Source organism: Neltuma alba, unplaced genomic scaffold (assembly GCF_004799145.2).
Source record: "Neltuma alba isolate B1F8T4 unplaced genomic scaffold, ASM479914v2 tig00007715_pilon, whole genome shotgun sequence".
Lineage (NCBI taxonomy): Eukaryota > Viridiplantae > Streptophyta > Magnoliopsida > Fabales > Fabaceae > Neltuma > Neltuma alba.
The window spans coordinates 1-26,243 of record NW_021634852.1 but is presented as its reverse complement, the minus strand read 5'-3'; the positions used below and the strand labels follow the sequence as shown (position 1 = coordinate 26,243).

The 26,243-nt window shown below is 34.3% G+C and overlaps 2 protein-coding genes across 3 annotated transcripts; both read right to left on the bottom strand.

Moving 5' to 3' along the window:
• Positions 1–257: 257 nt before the first annotated feature.
• Positions 258–9,228, bottom strand: LOC114753131 (beta-galactosidase 17). Of its 2 annotated transcripts, XM_028941796.1 has the most exons (19): positions 8,970–9,228; positions 8,314–8,415; positions 7,536–7,731; positions 6,490–6,578; positions 5,752–5,832; positions 5,281–5,375; positions 4,370–4,440; positions 4,049–4,139; positions 3,674–3,791; positions 3,500–3,595; positions 3,368–3,416; positions 2,461–2,648; positions 2,317–2,388; positions 1,951–2,100; positions 1,412–1,462; positions 1,158–1,329; positions 926–1,071; positions 731–796; positions 258–584 (listed from the first exon to the last, which is right to left on the bottom strand). In XM_028941796.1, the coding sequence occupies exons 1-19, from the start codon at positions 9,111–9,113 to the stop codon at positions 459–461; spliced, it is 2,103 nt and encodes a 700-aa protein (XP_028797629.1). In that variant the 5' UTR covers positions 9,114–9,228; the 3' UTR covers positions 258–458. The 2 variants fall into 2 exon arrangements, with proteins under 2 accessions (XP_028797629.1, XP_028797630.1); XM_028941797.1 differs by lacking the exons at positions 2,317–2,388; positions 2,461–2,648 and having other exon boundaries at positions 3,360–3,416.
• A 9,720-nt stretch (positions 9,229–18,948) lies between these two features.
• Positions 18,949–22,228, bottom strand: LOC114753127 (protein indeterminate-domain 7). The gene is made up of 3 exons (XM_028941791.1): positions 21,522–22,228; positions 20,979–21,375; positions 18,949–20,042 (listed from the first exon to the last, which is right to left on the bottom strand). The coding sequence occupies exons 1-3, from the start codon at positions 21,742–21,744 to the stop codon at positions 19,181–19,183; spliced, it is 1,482 nt and encodes a 493-aa protein (XP_028797624.1). The 5' UTR covers positions 21,745–22,228; the 3' UTR covers positions 18,949–19,180.
• Between the last annotated feature and the right edge of the window lie 4,015 nt (positions 22,229–26,243).

Sequence of the window (26,243 nt, the reverse complement as noted above, 5' to 3'; positions counted from 1 at the left end):
ATTGTTGTGAAGTCAGTTTCGTTGCCAACATGGGGAAACAAGCCACTTTTTTGCTTTTTCTCATTCAAACTGTGATGAATTCCAGGTTAATGGTAAGCAGCAGTTGTATTTCAGGATAGGTTCATGAGTTCATAAATATTACTACTGTATGCAACGGCAAAAGAATGGAAGAATGGAGATATTTTTCAAAGATACTGGCCTCCGTGAAATGGAAAACAAACGAAGGCTTATCCAAAGTGATATTCGTAGGCCAGAACAATCAGAAATATACGTTGTTATTATATAAAGAGTATATTACACCGTTGTTTCAGGAGCTCATAATCATATATACTATTGTGTGCAACAATATAACAATGGAAGAATTAGGATCCTTTTCAATGATATTATCCTCCATTTATTACGCACAAAATTCCAGCTTATCCAATGTGATATTTGTTTATCTGAACTAAATAATTCCTTCACATCGACTTGGGACCCATGTTGGTTCTTTCCTTCGACTTGAGGGTTGAGCGACAGGTGAAGTCTGGCTCATTGACCGAGTGTACCACAAGTTCAGGGTTTGGAGATTCCAACTCAAGAATAACCTGCGCATCAAGTTACAAAAATAAGACTTCATACAATACAAGAAAGACAGATGAATTTCCATGAAATACTCAATAATTCTGGTCTCAAATGATTTAACCCATAGTGAACATCTCTATACTAAAGACAGATAACTAATAGCTCATACCAGGGTATTATCCCCTTCCTTAAGGAGTGGAGCTGGAACGTAGAGGTTGCACTGAGGTCCTCTCAACTATTAGAAAGACGTACATATATTAATTCAAGAGGAAAACAATCATAAATATAGAGAACAAACTATATAGCCATGCAATCTAATCACAAACAAAATACACCCAAGAGATAAAAGAGAAGTTATTTTTACCGGCCAATATCTCCCTAAATTAAATTCATTAACAAATGCAATGCCTTTCCCCCAGTTGTTGAATGATAGGAATGTATCCTTGATGAGTTTTGATGTATCAATTGAGAAATGGCCAATGTAGATTGCAGGTACAAGTGAAGTATTCTCTGCCAAAAGGATAGCCTTGGTTACAGTTTTGATATTATAACCCTAAGAAAAGACACTTGAGAAAAATGAATAGCTTGGTGCTTACCAGACTCGTATATTAACTTCTTGCGACGCATCAACATTTTACTGAATGTCGAAGAAGAAGCCTGTGCAATCGGATTGAAAGTTGGAAATTCATTCAGGTTGTGAAAAGGAATAGGGAGCATTTTCCAACCGTGTAAGGTTTCCCCATCAAGATAAACAGAAGACAGAATGCCCTGTATAGAAGTTGAGACAAAATTCAGCAAGAAAAAAAATCATCTAAGAACAATGAAGTGCGCTATCTTCACATAACCTTACCTTTCTGTCAAAGATGAAAGGACCATAATTGATATGACCCATGTTTTCAACCTATAAAAGAGGGAAGAAAAACACTTAATTCAAGTTCCAAAAATGTCAAGGGCAGTAAATACACTCTTTATACTTTTGTTCTTGAAATGTGGATCTTTACAATGTTTTGCTTTCCATAATCACATATTAGGAATTAATATACATCCAAGCGAATGGGCTATAAAGTACAATATTTTACTTCAGTGAATGCACAAAGTTTGCATGGGACTGGGATTTACTTCTAAAACGCATATGTTAATGAGTTTATGCTTTTATATTTTATCCATTAATTTATATGAGAAATATAAATCGATGGTAGTTCTTCTGATTCCAGTGATTATATATTAATCGGACAATTCAAGCTTATGTTAACAGCGCAAAGAACAATCATGATCCATTGCCACTTCCTTAATCCACGAAAGGGTGGAGTTAGAATAAGCAGCTAAAATCCCAGAATCTTTTCTTCGTACATAAACAAAGTAAATTAATCAAGAATAGGAAGCAGATACCAGTATATATAAATTGATGTCAGAAAAACACTTGGTTTCAGGAAGGCTGAGGTTGTCATTCAGCCGTCTTTCCAAGGTACCAACATAAGTTGGCCGTGCACCACTTTCTTTGGAAGGACACGAGATAAATACTTGAGCTCGGTCATGCACCTGCACATTCGTAATAAGCTTCACACAAGTATAATTGAGACGCTCTGTAAACTAGCTAGCTATTGGGTAATCCATAAAAGAAGAGAACATGAAAAGAGACGCTCATACAGCCTCTAACTGAGATCCAACATTGATTGCATTGTCTCTGCTAGTAATGAAAATAAATACATAACCAGAAAACAAGACTGAGAATTACTGAAAGAAGATAAACAGCACCTTAGGTATGGATAAATTGTTTCTGCCTCCCTTAGAAGTGTATTTGGACATATATAACAAAAACCCGAACATCTGGATGCAAGGTAATTCAGTTCCAATAATATACCTTTAGCAATTGCATCAATATGAACAGCTCTCACATACCTGGCCCAGTGACTCCATTGACAATGGGTTTTGGGACTCAATCACATTGGTGGGATTGGCCAGATCAAACATATCAAACAAGGAAGCTTTTTTCTGTAAGTGAATCGGTCCATATCCGGCCTTTCCATTATCAGGGGGAACTGATGGAAGTGGGGCCGAACTATATTGCGCTATGACTTTCCGAAGAGCTAAAATATGTGCAACAAGCTCAAATTTAATATCTTTTTGGGATGATGGCTTGGATAGCAAAATCTTAAAAATTTGGGCGTGGGTATCATTTAAAAAACCTTTTAGATATATAAATACTAGCAAAATCTATCATAGTGAGCCAGCACAAAAATAAATAAGTTGTGCTGCAAAATTTCTGATAAATCTAATTCATGATATTTCAGTTTCCTTCATTAGGTGCCATGCGGTTGATATGCATTTGCTCACAGCCATAGCATATCCACTCGATGATAGATACTAACAAACAGATAGCAAAATTAAAAGGATCAACATTCATTCACACAATCTACCACATCGCAATGTAACCTATTTAAACTACCAATTGACCCCAGGTTCCAACATCAAGGGCTCATTGGATCCATGTACAGGTACCAAGTAACAATTGAAAGTTGCATGATATCTACAAATCTTAGGCTACATGGGGGAAAGGGAGTCCTTTCTCTTACAAAATCATGTACCCCATCTAAATGCCCTGGGCTGGGGATACATTATTATAGCCGGTAATCCAGAAATTCAGGTAGGATTCCTGAACATCAAGCCTATATCTGATTCAATAAATATTGCTCCCTAAGCGTATTCTTTGGGTTTGCATTTGTTATCCAATAACAAAAAGAATTAGCTTATCAATAAAAGTGCATAAATGATAGCCTGAAAATAAGTAGAAAACTAACATTCTCACCATTGAACTTTGCATTGTTCACATCTCCAGATTCTCTGATTGGTGCATCCTGGACAAGATGGAGGCATAAAAATCATAAGATGAAGACAAAAATCAATAGAATGTGAATCAATGGGCCCAAAGATTTCTGACATAATCATAAGAAGTGATGTCAGCCTTGTAGTCAGCCTCATCTTGACCAGTATTTGCCCCATTATAGAATCCAAAGTTTGTCCCTCCATGTGCCATCTGAATTCAAACAGCCATGCCAAAATATTATTTAAATGTCATCTCCGTAACAGCTAAAATGTGGAAGTTGAGACATACATAGAGAACTGCAGAACCATTCTTTTGCAAAATATTTTCTAGGGCGGCAGCTGTAAAATCAGCATCAGTTGCAGCAATGCTCTCTCCCCAGTGCGTAAGCCATCCGGTATAGAATTCACTGAAAGGATAAGCACCATCAGTATTTAGCGTCCAATAAATAAGATGGTATAATAATAACATATATATTTAGCTATAGGGGTTATGGTTGTAAGTTAGTCAATGCCATTAGGTTGCTAGGTGTTATTAACCACTGGCCACATGGTTCTCTGCTCACACGCTCTAATACCATTTTTTCTTTTTTCTTTTTTTGGGGGCGGGGGGTGGTGTTCTTCTCCTATCATAATTAAGAATAATATTCTGTAAGAACACACATACGCTGAGAGTGGCGGTGATTTTCCAGGGGCATTGAACTCCTTCTGCAGCTTGAATATAGGCCAAGGGTCATCTCCAGTACTGAAGTCAACAGCTATAGGAAGAGCATATACATTAGATTGTTTGCGATATATCCTATGCAGATTCTGTGAGCATCAGTTGATATACCTGATAATAGCTAATAGCTAAACAATAGAACAATGGATAGAGGATGACAGGGGCTGTGACATGAATATATAAGAGGAGGGCAGTGGAAGAGAGATGAATGAAAATATGTCTATAAAATCTTGTAAGTAACAACTTTTATAATATATGAACTTTTACCTGAAAAGACAGCATCCCCACGAATAGTTCCTTTCTCAAGATGTTCCCTAGATCCTCCATCTGTAGTGTATCTGAAAACATTGAACATGCAGTATTATAGAGAAGGAGAAAAATAAATATTCAGAAGAAATGTGTTTGTCCTGAATGCCACCATTGACTACTTGGAGATAAGCTTCAGAAAACAAGCTTTTAGATTATTTTTAAAGTTGCAATACGGTGCCAGATTGTTAATGATGCCTTATTCTGAACAGTATGTTAGTAGTAAACAATGAACACTATCTCAAAACCTTCCAAAAGACACCCTTGAATTCTGTGTAGAGTTGCAAGCCATAGACAACCATGCATGAACCATTACGCCACAGTCAAGAGGTAAGAGATGACTCTTATTATCACCTAACAAAGATGTCTTGAGATGTATTTCTATAACATACATTAAAAAGGAAGATGCCAAAAAAAAAAAAAAAAACTATTAGCAAATTAGAACCGAAGGCTCTAACATAAGGTGGTGGAAAGTGAAACAAGGAAAGTTATAATACAATTTGTTAATTTAGTAAATATTATTTTTTATTATTCAATAATAGTTATGGGATTATGATGTGTTTTGGATGGAAGTTTGAATATTTTTGTCAATTTCTTTCATTTGGCTATTCTGTCTCTCCTACTTCACAATCTAAATAAATTCTCTCATCTCTTCATTCTATTTTTCACCTAAGATGACAGGTGACCTTTACTTTATTCAGATCAACTGGTTAATTGGCGGAAATAATTTACCCATTTGTATTTGGAGGAGTAGATTATAAAGACCAAATTAGCATTGCAATCTCCTTGAACAACAACCCCACCATACTCCATCCAGATGCCACTGTTCAATAACTACGAAAAATAGAGCTCAAAAACATTAAACCTCTTACAAAATAACATCATGCGCGAGATGACCTCTAGCCAAATTGACCAGGTGATGGAGATACGCTTTGTCATTTCCATATGAACCATACTCATTTTCAATCTGTGATGAACAATGTTTTAGTTGATTCCTAGAGAAGACATTAAAATCTCGAAAGTGACAGAATTTCTTAAAGCTTTGATATTAAAATTATTGTAACTTTTGAGTCCAACAGGAACAAGATGCTAATGACAAAATTAATATCTCATGTAAATAAACAATTGTTCACTTGCTTTGCTGGCATAGTAGAGTATTCATAATTAAAGGTTAGGAGAAAATAAATCTATAAAGGAAATTCTTCCAACTCCTGACTAAAATGCAGACGCTTTCAGTTTCTGTAGCCAGTATACATTTCTTATGCTTTATGATTTTAAACATCTTGGGGCCTAGTGGCAATATGCTGAATGCAATAAAGAAACTCTAGTAGAAAAAGACATACTTGAACCATTATAATAGGGCCTCCGTTGTCATAAAGGAAAGGGACTAATTTTGGAAGCAGATTGCCCCACCATCCATCAACCTTCAAAAATCGAACTATATGATAAGAACAAGCTGAAATAATCAAGCATGAGTACACAACAAGACCATAAAATATCATCAGAATTGAACTACAAATAAAGTTCACCTTTAGTTTTATAATGTTTATTAATATATGGTTTAAACAAAACTTCTGACAGCAAAGGTTGTATGCAGAAACCCCCAAAAGTAGGGGTCCTTCCAAATGTATATTGTGGCAGAAAAGATGCAATGCTCCCTCCTGGGAGTCGCGGAGTTTAATAACATCCATATTTTGAAGCTAAATGATAAAAGGAGGTATATATTATATGGAAAAAATCATTTACTGATGCAGGATCAGTAGCACATAAATAGCAATGGTATGGTGGAAAAAGAGGATCAACATTCCTCGTCTGTGGAGATTATTTTATGGACATCGAGAAATTGTAAGTGTAAACATAGAAAAACAACATTAGATGTTGTACGAGGTGTCAACAAAAAGAACATGGAAGAATGAGGAAGGACATGTAGTAAAATAAATTTGAAAGATGGATCACAAAGTCGTCTTTCCATTTCCCAAATTTACCAATGAAATGAAGAAAGAAGTGGGCATATAAAACATTTAAATCTAGAAAATGTTAACTAACATGAGTCATGGCCGAACTCCATAACAAAAACATACCAGTTTAAGAAAAGTAGAATCAGATGATCTTAGCTTTGGAGATGGATTCATAGCGAGTAACCAAGCAGGGAAACCACCTAAATCCCATTCTGAAATAAATCAATAGTTAAATGTTAGCAAAACTAACACAGTACCTAGATCATGACTTATGAGTGCATTTCATTGCGAAGCTACTTGTAGAGATTCTCATTTCAATCAAAATGCCTTTGTTCTTCTCTTAACCATATATATGGAATAAGGAATCGAAATACCTGTACCAAGAGATGATAGCAAGAATGCCCCACATGCTATGGGCAGGAAAAATATGCTCTCTTTCGTTATTTAGCAATATCAAGTGAGAAATATATCACATGTCAAAATAGTATTACAGATCATTAAGTTTATAAATTGACATTCTTCTGTTCTGTCACCTAAATCTGCATATATGCAGAATAAAGATGGAGTAAATATAAATGAATTTACATATATATATATATATATATATTTCTAGTTGTCTATTTAATTGAAATGCAAGTTCAATTGTGGAACACGCATAAAATATAAACAAAAGAATAAAACACATGACAGAGAAGTATAGCTGAAAAGGATCTAAATTTTGCATTATTTAGTTTTATCACTACTTTGTACTGAAAAGCAGAACACAGAGGGGGTTGTTTCCAGTGTAGAGAAAGTTGGTAATTTAAAATTGCAGTAAAGATAACTCAATGTTGCTAGAAAGTTCAGAGTCAACCTATAGCAATTAAATTATGCCAAAAAAATCTTGCAAACTGCTTCAGGGTAACAATACGAGGGAGAACCTTTAAATCATTCTTTATATACTTACATTGAAAAAAACAAAAATCATACTCCTTGAATCTTCGCAGAGTAAGAGTTCAACAATTATATCATTGTAAGAGATATCTAAAAGTTAGTTAGGGCATGCATACCCAACCGCAATATCAATTATAAATATATGCATGCAAATCAGAAATTTTCGTTTTGGTAAGCCAGAGAAGCTCCAAGATCACAGGTAAAGTACATTAGTAGCCCTAGAAGTTACAGCTAACCTGCACATATGTAAGGTCCAGCTCGAAGCATCACAAGCAAACCAAGTTTGTCACAAAGTTTGAGGAATGCTTCAATGTTGGCAATGCCCTCAAAATCAAGCTCTCCAGGTTTCGGTTCATGCAGATTCCAAGGAACATATGTCTGAATGGTATTTAATCCCAATGCCTTAGCTTTTAACAGTCTATCTTCCCAGTACTGCAAAAATAGAAGATATATGATGCCACCATATAAAAGCATATGAGCATAACAGAATTCACTGACTACAAAACGGAAAAGAATGATTTGCCGAATCATCTATCAAACCTACACTGTCATCACATAATGAGCATGACTGCAACAGATGATGATCGCTCACACTTCACTCAATCTTGCATCATATTGATTATGTCTGATAAGAAACTACAAAGAGACTATTCTTCCATCATAATTTTTCAAGAAAAAATCTCTAATAAAGTCATCACTTATTTCTGCATCTTTTGGCAATGATTTCCGTGACTGAGTCCCTTGTTCTATCTTTATTTTGAACAAGAAGAGAGATAAGAATCTCATTTCCAGGCCTCCAGGGAAGAATGGGCTTAGGGCCAAAAAGGATGGATGCCCCCCATTTCCAATATTACTACCTATCTCTATTGTAGTTTTAGGTGAGAAATGACTCCGAAGGATAGTGGCTTCCATTGGATTGAGAAGAAAATGAATAGCCATTCCTTGTGAAGTAATTATGACGTGCTCAGTGCCAAACATCCTCATGAATCAGGGAAATGCCAATGAGATATATACCTGGGGAAGCACCCGAAAATAGTGCAAGTCACCACCAATGATCTGGAAGGGATGACCATCTTTCCAAAACATATCATCGCTGATCTCAAACTTCCTGCTGACCTGACAACAAATGCAGGAGAGTGGACTTGGTCAAGAGGATATAAAACTCAACTCAAAACAAAGAAAAGCTACAAGTCACCTCAACATGAAGACCGCATGTGAAATGTGATAATAATTTTCATGAAACGGATCCAGCACAGCTGAAAAGAGAGAATAGCTCGCCGTTTTCTAATGACGGAAAAACTTACCAGAGAAAAGATGCAGAAGGTAAATATGATTGAGTAAGAGCATAAGCTTCAAATTTCATTTACAGTTTTATTTCGCTGACAATGTTCTTAAAATTAAAAAAAAAAAAAAAAACAACTCTGTAAAAAGGTTCTGAACCGCAATAAACAAGAATCATGAAGAAGAAAACTGCGAACCCCGTCAGCCGAACAGTTCTGGTTTGCTCAATAAAAAGTAAATTCAATTTAGATTCCAACGATCACATCGATAGCAAGTTCATTTCCTACTTTCCCCCTACCCAGAAACTAAATTTCAGAAATAATGAAGATCAAGCATGCTTGCTCATGACAGAATACGCATATCTTGGGTAAAAGGGTAAAGAGACTTACATTCTTCTTGGGCTGAGAACGATTACCATGGTGGTGAGAGAAGGGAGAAGGAAGACGAGCGAAGACAGGGACGACGGTACAAAACGCTATGACAAAGACAAGGATCAAGGAAGTTTTTGTTTTGGCACTTCTTTTGCTCCCCATTGCAAAAAGTTTGGATTTTGGAAGCTGAAGCTAGTAGAGTGAATCTTCTTCAACCCAATTCTCAGCCAATGCACTTGGCACTCCGTGCTGTTGGGAAGAAGGATCCCACTATCTCTCTTTAGACCCAAAAAAATTAAATTCATAGGGCAGACAAAATTATCTCCGTAAGATCAAATATTCCTCAACTGTCACTTGCCTGTCCCTTCTGATTTTCACATATAAATAAATTCGTAAATATCTTGCCTTTGTTAAGGAGCCAATGAATGTCCCATGAATTTTTTCAGATATGTTTAATAGCCACAGGGTAATCTGAAAAGTTTTTTGTATGGTTGCTAATGACCATATTTGTCGTTTAAATTTCATTTTGATGCTTGTTAATAATTAAATATTCGCATGCTGTTTTAGATCATTTACAGAGCATAGGAAAGAATGATGATAAAAGTTCAATATTTTTACCATTATGGGCCAAAACATGTACCATTAACTGCATGCAATGATGCAAATAAGCTAAATGAAATAATTAGAATCATCTATCCCTTATAGTTAAAAAAGGGATGCTGACTGGGAAAGAAAACGTTGAATTAAAAGGATAATTAATTATGTTTAGGATAAGGACCCATTGAATTAGAAATTGGAATTTATAACAGCCTGACTAAGAGGTTAGGATAATACCAGAGGGAGAAAAAAAAAAAGAAATAATTTATGGAGTATTTTCATGGGGATTATGTGTAGGGATGTTCAAGGAGCCCAGTGGCCCGTTATGCCCGCCCAAGCCCGCAAAAAAATGCCCAGCCCGTTCTGAAAAAAATGGCCCAAAAGATATATTGGGCATATTCGGGCTGGGCATATTGTCGGGCTGGGCTGGGCATCGGGCACGGTATGCTGCCCTGCCCATTTGGCCCTGCCCACAAAAATATATATAATTTTATTTATATATATTTTATTTGTCTCATATTTATCTCCTGAATCAAACACTCTATTAAATTAACATTCAATATTCATTATATTTATTTATTTTCAAATGATTTTGAAAGTAAACGTGTTATCATTTACTACAATTTGTATAATCATTCTCTTTTTTAATGCAAACATTATGACTATTAGCAATTTGTATAATTGATCCATGCTTTTATGAGTATCTAGGAGTTATGGGGGGAAAAATATTTACATTTGGTTAAGAAATTTTAAAAACTAGAAAAGCAATCAAGTTTAATAAAGTATACTAATAACATTTTTGTTTTTCATAGTTTACTCCTCTTAGCAACTATAAAATGTTGTTTCATAATATATCAATTGCTAATAACTAAATTAAAGTCAAGTTACCATTTTAATATAAAGTTACATTTTATTATCTAGAAGAACATAAATAACTAGTTAAATAATATAGTATATTGATTTTCTGGGCATGGAAGCCCGCCCTGCCCAGCCCGCATTTATCCTGCCCAAACTTACTAGGGCTTTTCATGGGCAAGGGCGGGTAATGGGCTGCATTTTTCAGCCCGTTTATTTTTCGGGCTGGGCATCGGACAAGGGTCCTGCCCTACCCAGCCCTGCCCATGTGCAGTCCTAATTATGTGTTTACCCCTAACCTACTCCCATGGGAAAGGGGGACACACACCGTACATCCCTGTACTCAACCACATACTTATTTTGAAGTTAGATTCCACAATTTTTTTTTACAAAAAAAAACTATATTCCTCTTATTATGTGTTAATTATAAAAAAAATCTTGTTTATTTTAAAAGCCTATATAATCGTTTTAAAAATAAGTAATACTATATTGGTTAGTTGTCGAATCACATTTAATTAAAAAGTATAAATACCTTTTTTAGCATAAATATCATTCAACAACCATTTAAGTATTTATATGTATTGGCCAAAATTAAAATAATTTTAGCACACATATTTAGTTAACTCTTTTTAAGAGATTATGTGAAAATATAACTTTCAGTCATTGATATCTTCTCTCAATTATTGATTTAATCACTAAACTTTGAATTAAAAAAACCTAATCCTTATAATTTCTTGAATCGAAACAACTCAATTCCTAACTTAATAAACTATAATGACTCAATCTTTAAATTTCGAGTCAAAATTTAAAGATTGAATTCATAGAAAAGAAAATGAGGAGATATTTGAGCTGGAATATGCATATATATAATGAAAGTTTTGGTGTAACCGAAGAAGAAGAAGAAGAAGAAGAAGGGATTGATGGGTGTGAATGTATGATGAGTTTGTGTTGCTGCTAGCTCCTGCAGGAAGAAAATCATGAGGTGTGGAACACGAGAGAGCGCATTGACTTGGAATTGATGAGTTTCTATATTTTTATTGTTGCGTTAGAATTTCTGCTTGTTTGTTTCACGACATTGGATTGCTTTGAAGTTGTAATGTGTGTTACAACATTCACATAGCAAAGGTTTGTCTCTGACACCAACAAAAGTTGATCCAACTGGTAAGTAGTTAGCTCATAACCTATAAGATTGTGAGTTCGAATTTTACTGTTGATATAAAGACCTTATTGGTTGGCGATCTGAAAGTATGCCCTGATCTTAAGAAATTTTTAAGACCCAACTCATCTAAATTTTTTTTTTTTTTAAAAAAAAGGGGCTTGGCTTTTACACGAAATGTCATGAAACAAGCGAACATCATATGTTCTGCTATCCTCTGTTGCAAGCCCATGATTAATTCGTCCGCAGTACTGGGCTTTGGAACCATAACACAATACCAAATAGCCAACGTTACTATGGCCCAAAACACAATCATATATATTTACATATGTATATATATTTATAGAGAGAGAGAGAGAGAGAGAGAGACTTGCAGTTCAAACACCACGCAAATCATCTACATAGCTAGCTACAATATCTGGGTATTAAGTCAATAAAAGTAACTTGGAATAGTCACTTGAGGAAAAAAAAAATTAGGAACATGAGGGATGGAATGTAGTGTAGTAAGAAACAAGTGTAAACCACATGGTTGGATGTTATCTTGCTATGTACAAATATCGACCTTGCTCCATTTTGACATCAAAACTCAAGAATAATAAATCAACGTCGATGGAATTGATGAAGTTATTAGAACTGATAGATAAAATGATTTTAGTAATCTTGATTAATGAACTACATATATCTATATGTAGGTTTGGAAGGTAGACTACAAAAACCTATATATATTCAAACAAATTGGGTTCACTTGAGAAACATAATTACCGTAAGCTCTAGCAAACTACTAGTATATACTAGTTAGTATTTGTTTTGGTTTCTTTGGTTTTCCCAGCCACAAACTACTGATCGCCATTTAGGAGACTATATAGCCATGAGTCCTTATGTTTAACTAGTTTGAGACAAACAATGAGTGTCTGGTGTGGGCCCTATTGACCTGTTTATGACTAAGAGGGTGTTTAGATAGGAACCAAACTATAGTTTCAAAAGTGCTTTTATGGTTTATGAAGTAAATATGTAGAGGAATTTGCCTCGTTTTGCGAAAAAGTGCTTATGAAATCATAGTTTGGAGATTGCCAAACACCCTCTAAATTGAGGAAAATATATGTGTAGATATCGAAATTGGAATATTTTAATGTTGTCAAAGGAATGGATAATCAATCAAAAAATTTATGAGTAAAGGGTAAAAGTGACATGAGAAAGACGGAAAGAGAGCAGGTGAAGTTGATAAACCTTTGGGACAGAGAATATGTATATTGATATGATGAAAATGTGTGTGTGGGGTATTGAATCCAAAAGAAAAGGCAGCATTATCGTTTCACAGACAAAAGCATATAAACATATGGTTAAAAAGAGAGAAGTCAACTCTGGATTTTATGATGCCAACTCATCAACATAACTATGACTGATTCATTCCGCCATGTGTCTTTCAGCTTTTATATAAACCCTACATGCACTCGTATATATATGTTCTTCATGTTCATTATATATTCAACCAGACATAGTAGACATGTTTGCATATATAATTGGGAAAAAAGTGGTGATAGAATGTTCTTGCTTGATATGTTTTTATTTAGGTCATTCTGACTAATGAAGTTTTTAAATACACTACAAAAAAATTGACTTTCAGCGGCGACAAAAGTCGCTGCCGAAAGTTTTTTGCGGCGACAAGTCGCCGCTAAAAAGTCGTTACCGTAGCAGCCGTGGTTGAAAACTTTTAGTGGCGACTAAAAAGATCGCCGCTAAAAGATACTTTCAGTGGCGACTTTTAGAAGATTCAGCGGCGACAAATGTCGCCGTCGAAAACACTTTCAGGGGCGACAAAAAAGTCGCAGCAGAAAACACTTTCGGCGGCGACACTCTTGTCGCCGCCGAAAGTGTTTTCAACGGCGACTTTTTTGTCGCCGCTGAAAGTAATGCCTAACAAGAATTGCCTTTACCAATGCCACGTCATCACCGCTGACCGCCACGTCATCACTAGCCACCTCCACGTCATTGCCACATCACTCCTCCTCGCCACGTCATCATCTAAATATTTTCACCTTAAATGTGTCTTCTTCCAGGTTCGAACTCGTGACCGCCTCCTTTCGTGTCCAACCTTCTTGCCGCTGAGCCAAATTGAATTTGTTTATTAATATTGTAAAATAAGATATATATTATTATATTATACTTTCAGCGGCGACAAAAAAAGTCGCCGCTGAAGGTCCACTTTCGGCGGTGACACTTTTGTCGCCGCTGAAAGTCTTGGTTTCAATGGCGAACTTTCGGCGGCGACTAAAAAAGTCGCCGCTGAAAGTCTTGGTTTCAATAGCGAACTTTCAGCGGCGACTAAAAAAGTCGCCACTGAAAGTCTACTTTCGGCGGCGACAAAAAAAAGTCGCCGTTGAAGGTCCACTTTCAGCGGCGACTTTTTTTGTCGCCGCCGAAAGTCGTCGCCTAAAGTCTGTTTTTTTGTAGTGATATCTGGGACTTTTCACCAGTATTTTCTATATAATTCAAAAAGAATTAATTGAGGAAGCTTTCATGCCAACAAGAAAAACGAGTGGAAGCAAAATGCACGGGTGTTTTTGAGTCGGAGATGAGGTTGATTCTTTTTTAAAGGATGTTTATCATAATTTTAAAAGTAATTTTATGGTATACAAAGTAAATATATAAGAATTTGCTTTGATTTGCTAAAAGTGTCTTTTAAAAGTACTTTATGATCTTCCAAACACCCTATTAATATATTAAGGGGGTATTTAGATGAAAATCAAATAATAGTTATAAAAATAATTTTACGATATACGAAATAAATATGTGAAGGAATTTGTCTCGATTTGCGAAAAAATATTTTTATAAAATATTTTTAGGGATATCTAAACACCTCCTAAAAACAAAATTAACCAGACACACAGTAGTGTGTGTTGTGGAGACACACGTATACACATATTTTTTCTCTTTTAGGTTAATACATATACACATATTTGTATGTGGGAGAGTGTGCTTTGATTTGTGTATATTTAATTTATTATGTTGGGTGTTGGTGGTGCTATTTTACTAGCTAACTAGCCCACCAGCCTTTCCTTTCCTTTTTTGCTAGTCTCACACTGTTCATCTTCGCACCTTCCTAATTTCCCTCCAGCCTCCGCTTCCTCATCTTATCAGCTCTTAAATCAATAACCCTAGCTAACAACTTGATGTAACCTTTTCTGTGCGCGCAGGTATGCGCATTATTATTGCCAAAAATTAAGTTTTAAGTAGTCAAGCTTTCTGAATATTTTAAACATGCACTCAGGCAATTAATGTCGATTATGTAATTCCAATATTCATGAATGGAAGCTGGCTAGCGAGGCTGAGTAATATTGCCACTCTTCATGGGATGGTGTGTGTCCTACATAAAAATGGAACTTGTTTGATTTTTGCAATACAGCAATAAATAAAATATGCAGCAATTATAAAAGCTAATTAATTAATTTTGAAATATCAAGAAAGTTAGTTAAGTTAATTATTCATAACAAAAATATATGTTATTTTTCCTAAAATATCATATTAATAATGTGTCTTAGAATTACTCTTTCATAGAAATCTTTAACATATGCAATTACTCTTTCACTGGATTGCAATTGAAAAAAAGCATTAAAAAAGTCTTTAGCATGAGTAATTGCTTGTTATATGGAATTATGTAAACCTATAGAAATATGATTGGGAAATACCACTTCCCCTCATGGTATTCCCAATCTTACATACATAAGTTTGTCTAATCTCATTTAATAAGTAATCTCTCATACTAAACACTATAGTCTCAATCTCAATCATAATCCCTATATCTCATTTTTAATATTTCATACCAAATGGTGCCTAATGATTACTTTGGAAAAAGGTGGAAAAATATGGACAATAAAATAAATTTAACTCTTATATTTAGGGTTAAAATAAATATCAAATTAACTTTTATATTAAGAATAAGAGAGAGCTAGGATATAATATCATCTCATTGCAAAAAAGTTTAAACTCATCTTAGCTAGTTGGGGCACTATATGAAGAATCCTTGGTTAGTGCATGTGTTGAAACTATGAAAGATAAACCCCATCTAAATAGGAGATTAGTATAGGTCCTCTCTTCTTATAATCCCGAAGAGTTTTGGGGTAAATCACCCTTTAAAAGGGTTGTTTTGTTCCCTGCTATATAAACATTATATATAGGATGTCTGTATCTTTACATTATCAATAAAACTTGATCGTAAATGTAAATATCAATTTGAGAGAGAGACATTTTATAATCCGACCCATACTGACGATGTGCTCATTTCCTTTCTCTGCTGCTTCTGTGTGTGAGAGATGAATATATATATATATATATATCAACGCACGCACACATATAAACAAATGAATAGATACGGTATATATATATATAGAGAGAGAGAGCATTGGGATTCAGAGGAATCTTTGGGTGGAAAGAGAGAGAGGGAGGGATGTCGAGGCTTTGCGAAACCCATGAAAGCAGAAGTTGGCAAACAGCACTTTCAAAGTTGGCTTTTTTACATGCATATTGTAGTACACATACATTGACCTAACATGCCTTATCTCAGACAATAATTTACAGGGATATGTACCTCCCTCCCATCTCTCTCTCTCTCTCTCTCGTTTTTTTTTTTTTTTTGGTCTTCACTAATCTGCTAATTAAGCTATCAGGATATATAAACCTCCCACATTCACATATTGCTATGAGATCCCTTTTGTCAATAGTTTATACAAAAATAAAAAAGAAGAGAAATATGTGTAAATTTTGTTTTGAAGCCAAAATCACCACGAGAGATCAGAATATAGGATGTCCATAATTTGATGAAAAACTGTAAAATCACCATCCAAAGATGTATGTTAGAATTAAGGAACCAAAAACTCGACGAAAAGGACATGGATTGATGTGTGTAGCAAAACAAATTAGTTCCTCCCAATTTTGTCAAACCAAGATTTTAATCTTTATTGAAAAATATGTTCATATTTATTATCCAACAATACTCAAATAAGATTGTCTCCAATAAAAAAGGTAAATACTAGTTTGTCTTAAGAATTTAACTTTTTACAAGTATTACTTGTAAGAATATAAATTTATTTTGTAAATATATAAATTTAACTTGTAAATAACCAAATTTAATTGATAAATATAAAAATTTTAGAGCTTATTTTTATATAGAACTTTTAGGCAGGTTTCTGTGAAAGTAATATTTTCACACAAAACCCTAGCAAGCTGCTACTTTGTTTGGTTAAAAATGTTCATCTGAAAAGACAGAAGAGAAAAGAAAAAGGGTCACTTCACCCTCTGCATAGTACAAAATTGAGACCGACGATCTGCTGTTTCTCTTCTCAACCTGAACCATTTTCTATATATTCACCTTCACAGGCACTTCTTGAAGTGCTCTTATTAAGTCTAAGCTGAATTATATTATAGCTTCCTGGAGCTTTATTAGAAGAGACTCTCACATTGAAGATGATTATGTGCATGTGTGTGTGTGTGTGTGTGTGTGTGTGGTGGAGTCGTCGTCTTCACAGTTTGGATAACAACTTTGGAAGAACAAAAAGACAAAGTCCCCTTTGACAGCGAAACAAACACAGATGAGAAAAGAAAGAGAAAAAAAATAAGGGAATCTAATGAAAAGTAGATTTATGGATGATCTATTTTTGTGAAATCCAAAATCAAAAAGCCACCACTGTATCTATGCAAGAGATTTATCATCATTTTCTCGGGATTGAATCCCCCACTTGCAGCCACTTCAAGTATCAAATAATACATAGCTTCTCCTTTTCTCCTCTTTTTGTTTTAATTCCTCAAAATTCACAACACACACCATTCTAATTAGTGCTCCTCTAGTTTTTAATATAAAAACTAGTTGACTAATTTGAGTAGATTAAAAAAATTAGTTAAATTAATTATCTGTAATAAATATTTGTTGTCTTTTCTAAAATATTCTTGTTAATCATCTGTATTAGCAAGAACTACAACTACTACAAGGACTACCTTAAGGGGAAAAAAATAAATATGATAGATAAAGTGGATTAAAATATTATATTTAGAACCAAATTGAATGTTAAACCAGCTCTTACATTAAGTACGGGGATAGTAGTTAATTAAACATCTATCCACATAAGAAACTATGGGGAATTTAATGGGATTAAACGGCCTAGACGTATTTCACTCTCTGTGTAATCACAACTATGATGTTGTCTCTAAAATGGTCTTTGTTGTTTTGGATGAATAAGCAAAAAAAAATAAAATGAAATGGGTCACACTTTTGTTTTTCTTGAGTAATTTTTTTCTATTGACTCGATCAACTTGAATTAATTGGATTAATTCAAGGCGAATAGGAGATCAGTTTAATAAACTACCTCCTATTCGAATTATAAGACCTAATTTGTAGTGTACAAATAAGTTCTTATAATTAGGACAGGAGGTAGTATTTCTGATAGGAATTAAATCAATATCGATATATTATACATATATCATATATAAAATATATAAATATTTTAAACAATGGCCATGGTTGTAATTTATACCATCTGGACTAGAATCTGAGCAGGCATCTCATTGGTTAGGACATTGTAATCAATGACGGTGGTTAAACAAATAAACCCAAGATCTAATTAGTGAAAAACAGCTAATGCCATGCTAATAAGGACAAGTATATAATTTCATTAGATAAGGAGAAAGTATATATGATTTTTCTGATTTTGATTATGGCTCAAATTGCAGGGTGAATATAGCCATTGACAATATGATTTTAGCTAGGCTTGCTAGCCATGTCCTTGTTCGAAGCAAGAACATTTAAGTCCTTAACCTTTTAAGAATTATATATTTTGCGTTCCTCCATTTGTATCTACAAGTGACTTTTAACTAATTCGCATAAACTAATAAATAATTAAGTTGGTAATTAATGGGTAAAATTACTCAATTTTGTTAGAAAGTTATTCTAAATTACATGCAATAAACCCTATGACTCAATACTACTCATTTTTCAATCTTTCCCCACCATATATACTTAATAATATCCATATATCGAAAACCATCATTATAATTGTTGGTTGTTTTATAAGTTTTGCAAATTGACTTATAAATAAGAACGTAAATAACTTTTAGAAGATGATTTATAATTAGTGACGGAGAGAGTACATATACATTAGATGAATATCATGTGGTTGAAACTACTGGATTTCCTATTACTTTAGTTTATTTAATTTGGATCTTTCTTCTACTTCCCTCTAAAGCAAATTTTCGCGGATAAAAACAAAGAAACATTACGAAGGACTGAGATGAGTGGTGATCATGTGATTATTGTGAGACTAATTAAGAAAAGAACAAAACCTTAAACTGATCGAATCAAGTAGTTAAAGAAAGAAGTATAAGAAGATAATAGTAGTAATGTGAGAGAATACACACACATATGCATATTACCATAATGTACATCAAGATTTTACCATGCATGTGAATTAACTAAAATTTTCGTCAAATAATTAACTAAATAAGGAATTACAATATATATATATATATGTGCCTTGCCTTTTTCGGATTATAACAAAGGCGAAATTCTAAATTGATATAGAAATATAAAAGAAGATACTCATGTATATATATGATAAATAGTGATAAGTCGGAATTAAGCTTGCCATTGGAACTGACCAATTCGGTGATCCTGGAGGGAAGAGGAAGAAGAGTTCATGCAGTTTCCAATACCAGCCATGCTGAGAATATCATTATGGGAAAGAGGTTTAAGACCCAAAAAATCTCTCGTCAAACCCTCGTTCCCAGCACTCCGACCGCCGCCGGCATCGGTTGTTTTGAAAGGAGCACCGTCGCGCAAGTTCGCATCTTTCTTGGGATTCAATATCCCACCATTAATAATCAAAGCCTCCTCGAAAGAACCCGCCGCACCTGCAAACTGATCAGAAGTAGAAGAGAAAGAGAAAGGAGACAAGAAGCCATGGCCGGAGCTGGTCGTAGTCACGTGACCTTGAGGTTTCAAAGCGGAAGAGTGATGAGTGGTGGTAGTAGCAGACACGTGACTAGGGTTGGTGTGGGTCCTGAGCATGGGCGAACCGGTTCTGCTGATGGTTGAACCCATCTGAGCCGCTTTCTGAAGCAAGGCTGTGGCTGACATGTGCGAAGAAGGCGCTGGACCTGGAAGTTGGTAAGCGGGAAGAAGACCAGCGGTGGTGGGGGTTGTGGGACCTAGGCTAGCAGTAGGGTTAGGGTTTGGACTTTCATGGCCAAGATGATGAAGTTGACGGTGCTGATCTATAGCACAGCTAGTGGGTGGGCCACCACCAAGCCAAGAGGGAATCTGGATTACCTGCCTGAACAGACTAGAAGAAGAAGAAGATATTTCCTGAGAAATATTATTGTTGAAGTGTGGTTGTGAAGAGGGAAGGAGAAGAACTTGCTGGTTGTTTCCTGATCTTAAAGCACTCTCTTCTGCTAATACATCACAGAATGCTCTGTGCGTTATGAAACTGTCCCTCCTGAAAAATATATAATAATAACATCACAAACATATATGTCACTCATTAAATGTTCTCCATATATGTGACACATTGACACTACACAAGCATTGACTTCATCTCTTTCAGTCTTTGTCACCTATCTCTCTTCTGCAATATTCTTTCTCCTTTTTATTATTATTTATTCTTATCTCGTCTCCAGATTATCCTCAAATTATTTTGAGTTTTCATCTTTCAGCACTCTTTTCTTTATCCCTCAGCTTCATTTCTCCATCCTTAATAACTACTTCTGAGAAAACCTTGATGGTAAGATATTACTTGAAAAATATTCCACATATTATTCTAGTACTCTTCCGGTCATTAATATAAAACCTATTTAACTAATTTGATTAGGTTAAGAAAGTTAGGTAAGTTAGTTAATTATAAAAAATGTGATATGTTTTTCCTAAAACACCACAATCATCTTTCTTAATACCTCTATCCCTATTCTACTTGATTATGGTTGAGGGAGTATTCATAGGGGTAGGTTAGAGAAAATTGATAAATATAAGAAGTGGGTCTTATATTTAGGACCAAAACCAACTCAATAATTGGGTCCTATATTAAGGACCGGATGAGTACTTGAATTAATATATAAATTACAAAACATGAACCTTTCTATCACTTGTCCAAAGTGTCTAAGGAGCAATGTGAATATATTATTGCATATTCTAATAGACATCTGAACTGGTGCGGATATGATACACCGTAAACTGGACAATTAATTGAGGTCAGTCTATAAAAGAAAATTAATTACTACCTCTTCTTAACAACCTAGAGAGTTTGATATCTTTTGGGGTTTGGACAGTAATATTGAACCAATATGGAAAAGACCATTGTCTGAAAGAAGCGCGCAGCAAACCAAATAGATATATAATAATACATAAATGGAATTTTTTGAGTTAAAAATTTAGTTACCTAGAGAAGAGAGTTCCACAGTCACATCTGTACTCTCTGGTGCCACAGGTTTTGGAGTGAGCCTTCCAATCGGATTGAACAGCGTACCTCTTTAAGCACTTCTCACATTTCCACTTCTTCTCTCCATGCTTTCTGCAGAAGTGCTTCTTAATCCCTGTGAGGTCTCCCAGTGCTCTTGAAGGGTTATGGTGAACGCAGCTTGGTTCTGGACACACGTATACCTTCTTCCTCATCTCTTTGCTCGTTCTCTGCTTCAGTTTCCATGGCAGATTGTGCCCTCTTCTATGAAGCTGCAGATTTTGGTCCCTCTGAAACCCTTTGTTGCAGATCTCGCACATGAACCTGTTCGTTGCTAGCAGAGTCTTTGGAGACAAGGCGATCACTTCAGCTTCTGGGTCTGATGAACACAAACACAACACAAATAATCAACCCAATTCAAAGACACGTACACAAGAACGACAAAGTCAGTCGATTATGCGACGAGACAACGTTAGAGAAACAAAGTGTGGTTTAAGGATTTTTGGAGAGGAAAATGGGAACAACCTGGGTTGCCAGGGAGGTTTCTCTTTTTCTTCAGTGCTGGCTGAGATTGAGACGAACAAGATGATGATGGAGGAGCCAAGTATTGTTGATGATGAGGAAGATAATTGGCGGTACCAGTTGAAACATTGCCTTCAGCAGATGCAGAAGTAGTCATCAAATTAGACATGTTATTATTTTCCTGCACTACCTGATGATGGTGATTCTGTTGGTGGACGTGAAGCATCGATCCAACCAGACATCTATCTTTTTCTCAAACATGGAAATTCCCCGAATCCTAAGATTTCTGCAGTATTATGGTCCATACTAGATCTTGTTCTTCGCATATTATTAAAAAGATTTTTGGAATCAAAGCAAGAGGAATCGAAAGAGGAGTAATACCCTTTGAAATAATCCAGAGTTAAAAAATTAACCAAAAAAAAGAAAATACAAGTACTCCTACTTGAACAAACAATAATCTAGATAGAGTTTTCTGCCTTGGCACCAACCAAAGAGACGATGAAATTTTCTGTTGTTTGTCTAAGAGCAGAAGAACCAAGACGGACTGATACATATAAGTACAAAGAGAACTAAATCAGAAATGAGCCCCGATGGGAATATAGCTGGCTAGCTAGTCGCTTTTCTTCTTCTTCATGGTTCCAAATTAAACCATGGTGGCCGGATATAATAACAAGAAAAATCCACACTGATAATAATAGAAACAAAAGTAGAGACCCAGTTGCTTAAACTCACAGAGAGAGAAAGGGGGGGGGGGGAGAGAGAAGGGGTGGGATTCCCTCTGTACAAAAACCACAGCCCGAGGGGAACCCTACATACTCCTTACTACTGCTAACTCTGACGTGAACTTTCTGTCTTTTCCTTTGTTCTCTTCTCATTACCAGGAAAAACTTTTCCTACTTTAATATTGTCATTGTTTATTGTTTATAGAATATACTTTGCTTTTGACTAAAGCTTAATTTTTTTTGCGGTAACATTTTGCTTAAATACAGCATTCCATTGTCCTTACCTTTCCTTTCTCTCGTAAAGTAAGCACAGATGATTAGAGAGCAAAAAAGCATTAGCAGTGCACTTTAAAATCTAAAAAGTAAACATTTTTCAATTTGTATATATATATATATGAATTTAAATTTTATGAGTAGCTCTTTTTGAAATATCAATTTAAATTTATAAATGTGATAAAAAAGGGACCGAGAATCCAAGAAGTTTGAAATTACTAAATTCCAAATTAGATTTGATGACAACAACACTTTATTTGATTTTAAAAATCTGACCGTGCAAATAATAACAGATTTTTGTTAAAAATTTCTTATTTAAAATTTAGTAATTTTAAACTTTTTGTGGGATTCTCCCATTAAAAAATTTCCTCCAAATGCACATATATATTTTAAAGAGCTACTCACGCTACTCAGTGTATAAAAGTTAAATTATTTTGTGATCTTAATTTTCATGAATTAGTCTCCTTGAAATGATTAGGCATTGTAAAACTTTATTTGGCAATATTTCACTCGATTGTCTTGTCATTGTCCATCTGTAAAATTTAAAGTTGTGTTTTGGAAATTACTAAAAACTATCTCTCATATTAATTCATCAACATATAATTAGGTGAAGATAGGAACCTCACAAAATAAAAAAAAATTAAAAACTAAATATATGCATTAGATTTTTATTATAGATTTTCTTAGTATATATAAAAGATGAAGAAAATAATAAATTATATTATAGATAAGTCTATAAGAAATATTTAATTGCATTAGACCTTGTCCATTATTTAATTAATTAACATATCATGGTTGGTAGACCCCTTCCCTGCTTTAATTTCTACAATTTTACTGCGACATGATTGTTCAATGGATTAAGGTTTCTAACAGGTATGGCTAAAAGCTTTCCATTCAGTTCTTTTTCCTTTTTTTTCACTTCCTATTCTCTGCATCATATATATTATTATTTGCTTTCCTTATTGGTCAAATTTATTATCATTAAGCTATATACTTATTATTTAAAGAGCTGAAATTCCTGACAATTTTGCATGTTTCTTTGTTTTCTTTCTTATTTTTGTCCCCAAAAAAAAGAAATTAAGCGTTAAACTTTAGGTTAGTTTATTGAACTGTATACGATACTAGTCTCATGGCATACATACACCTTCTAATCTGTAAATAAAATAAAATATGATTAAATTTGTTCCAATATATTTGCATTTAAAATTAAATATCAGATATTTCGATAATTAGTATAGAAAGTCCACAAACAGTCCGTCATTTCCCTACCTATAAATAAAGAATACTGAGAGGAAAATTGTAAGAATATATTCTATTCTTAAACAACTAATTTGTCTGCTTCAATATACTAGTGTTTTTGTGAACAAATGAATTATCCCGAATTTATATTGACTTATATATACATACACACACACACACGTTCGTTAGTGTATGGATGTGTTCAAATTTCGATGAGGTTTTGTTCCCCATGTCCGAGTTCTCAAAAAAAGAAACGGGATTAAAGGGAAAACAAACAGTGATTTTGGTTGTCATTTTCTTGTGTTTATTCTGTCAATCATTAAGCTTTTGAAAATGGGATTTACCAAGTATGCTCTGCCACGTCATCATCTATCTCTTCCTTTTTTCAAAAAACAAACTTTGTTTATTATACTATAACCAGCCTTTAAAACAGCTGTGAATTAATATGATGGTAGGTGTTCAAGGCCGGCCCGTCCCGGTCTTATTGGGACAGGACGGATCTGTCCCGAAATTTTTCGAGACGGGACAAACTGGGACGGGACAAAAAAGGGACCAGGACGGGACACGGGACGGGGTCGTCCCGTCCCGGTTCCTTTTTTTTTTTATCCTATTTATATAATATCATTTTTTTCATATTTTTTTAAGATTTGAGACTATTGTATGGAACTATAGATATATTTATTTAGAGTTTTTATATTTGTTAATGATTTGAGATTATTGATGATTAGAATTTTTAGTAAGTTTTTATTGTGTTAAAAGCTTTTGTTTAGAGTTTTTAATAACTATTATATGTAATATTTTGAGCTTTTATTTAAGAGTGCCCAAACAAATAAAAAAGAAAATAAAAAGATGTTTTTATAAGATTTAAACTCAAAAAACTATAATTAAAAAAATCAGATTTTTTTAAAAAAATTAAAAAAAAGGATTTTCGGGACGTCCCGGTCCCGTCCCGAATCCGTCCTGTCCCGACCGGGACCGGGACAACCCCGGGATGGGCCGGGACACGGGATAGAAAATCTGTCCCGTTACTGTTTATCGGGACAGAACCGGGACGGGCTTGTCCCGGTCCCGATACGTCCTGTGAACAGCTCTAGATGGTATGATTAAACTTTTATATATATATATATATATATATATCAATGGTGATAAGATTGAGTGCTGTATGGATGTGGTTATAAGCTCTGAAATAAAAATTTTCTCACATACTTATCTCGTATTTCGTGAATTATGATTAAAAAGTTATTTATAAGTCATTCCAAATAAACCCGAAAAGTATTCTATTATCTAATATAAAATTAGAATCACATTCGAAACACTCAACAGGATCTCACAATAACCTCACAACAAAAATAACTTGAATCATAGACCAATCTTACATAAAGCGATAGAATTGCCCTTGATGAAGGCTTATTTGAATGTTGTGAGAGTTTTAAAAAAAAGTTACATTAAAAGAGTTACTATCAATAAGATCTAGCATTATAATGTTTCAATTTAACATTAGATATATAATATATACTATGTGTGTATAGAGAGATCCTACCAGTAAGGATTAGATATAGTGAAAGGAGCAAGTTTTTTTTAGCGTGGCGAACTAAAATTTTAATACTCATGATAAAAGGTGCTCATATTTAGTACTTCTCCGGTCCTTATTATAAGACCCATTTGACTTTTTATTTGGTCCTAATTATAAGACCCAATCCATTTTCTCTCTTATATTTATGCATTTTTTTCAAGATAATCCTTCTAATAATGATAGTTTTAGCCAATATACTTAATTAGTAAGGATATTTTAGGAATAACAACACTTATTTATTATAAATAACCAACTTAACTTACTTCCTTAATCTCCTCAAATAAGTCAATTGGGTCTTATAATTAGGACCGGAGGAGTATCTCATAGTGCTACCAACAAAATTATCTTTAATAAAAAAAATTCTTATGCCTTAAAAAAAATAGAGAGATCGGTGGTGATAGTTGTGTGCATTTAAGTCTAAAATGAGAATGTAGGGATAATAATTAAGTTTGGGTGGTCAAAATTCATCAAGTTAGATATATTCTTTGGGTTTCACTTTTTAGAGGGCACCTATCTGTTTACTTATTAAGTCTCATTGCTATACTAACTAACCTTTATCATGTCTCCTCCAAAATTTAAATAAAACGTCATTATCATATATATGTTTTGTGATGAGTGAGTGAGGGACTTAGAAAATTTCACACGCACGTCTATTTGCACACTCAACATCCATTAATTAAAATCAGGGTTTACTTTTTTTTTGTTTGCAAATTTTATCATCCGTGTATTTTTTTGGAAAAAAAAAAATTGGTAACCACATGCACCACCTAATTTACAATCACATCATTGATTGATTATATATGAGCAAAAAATTGGCTTTAAAATATTATAAATTTTTATTGAAAAACTTCATGATATCCACGAGGCATTGTACCTATAAGTACATTTCTTTTTTCTTTTTGAAAACATGGACTAATT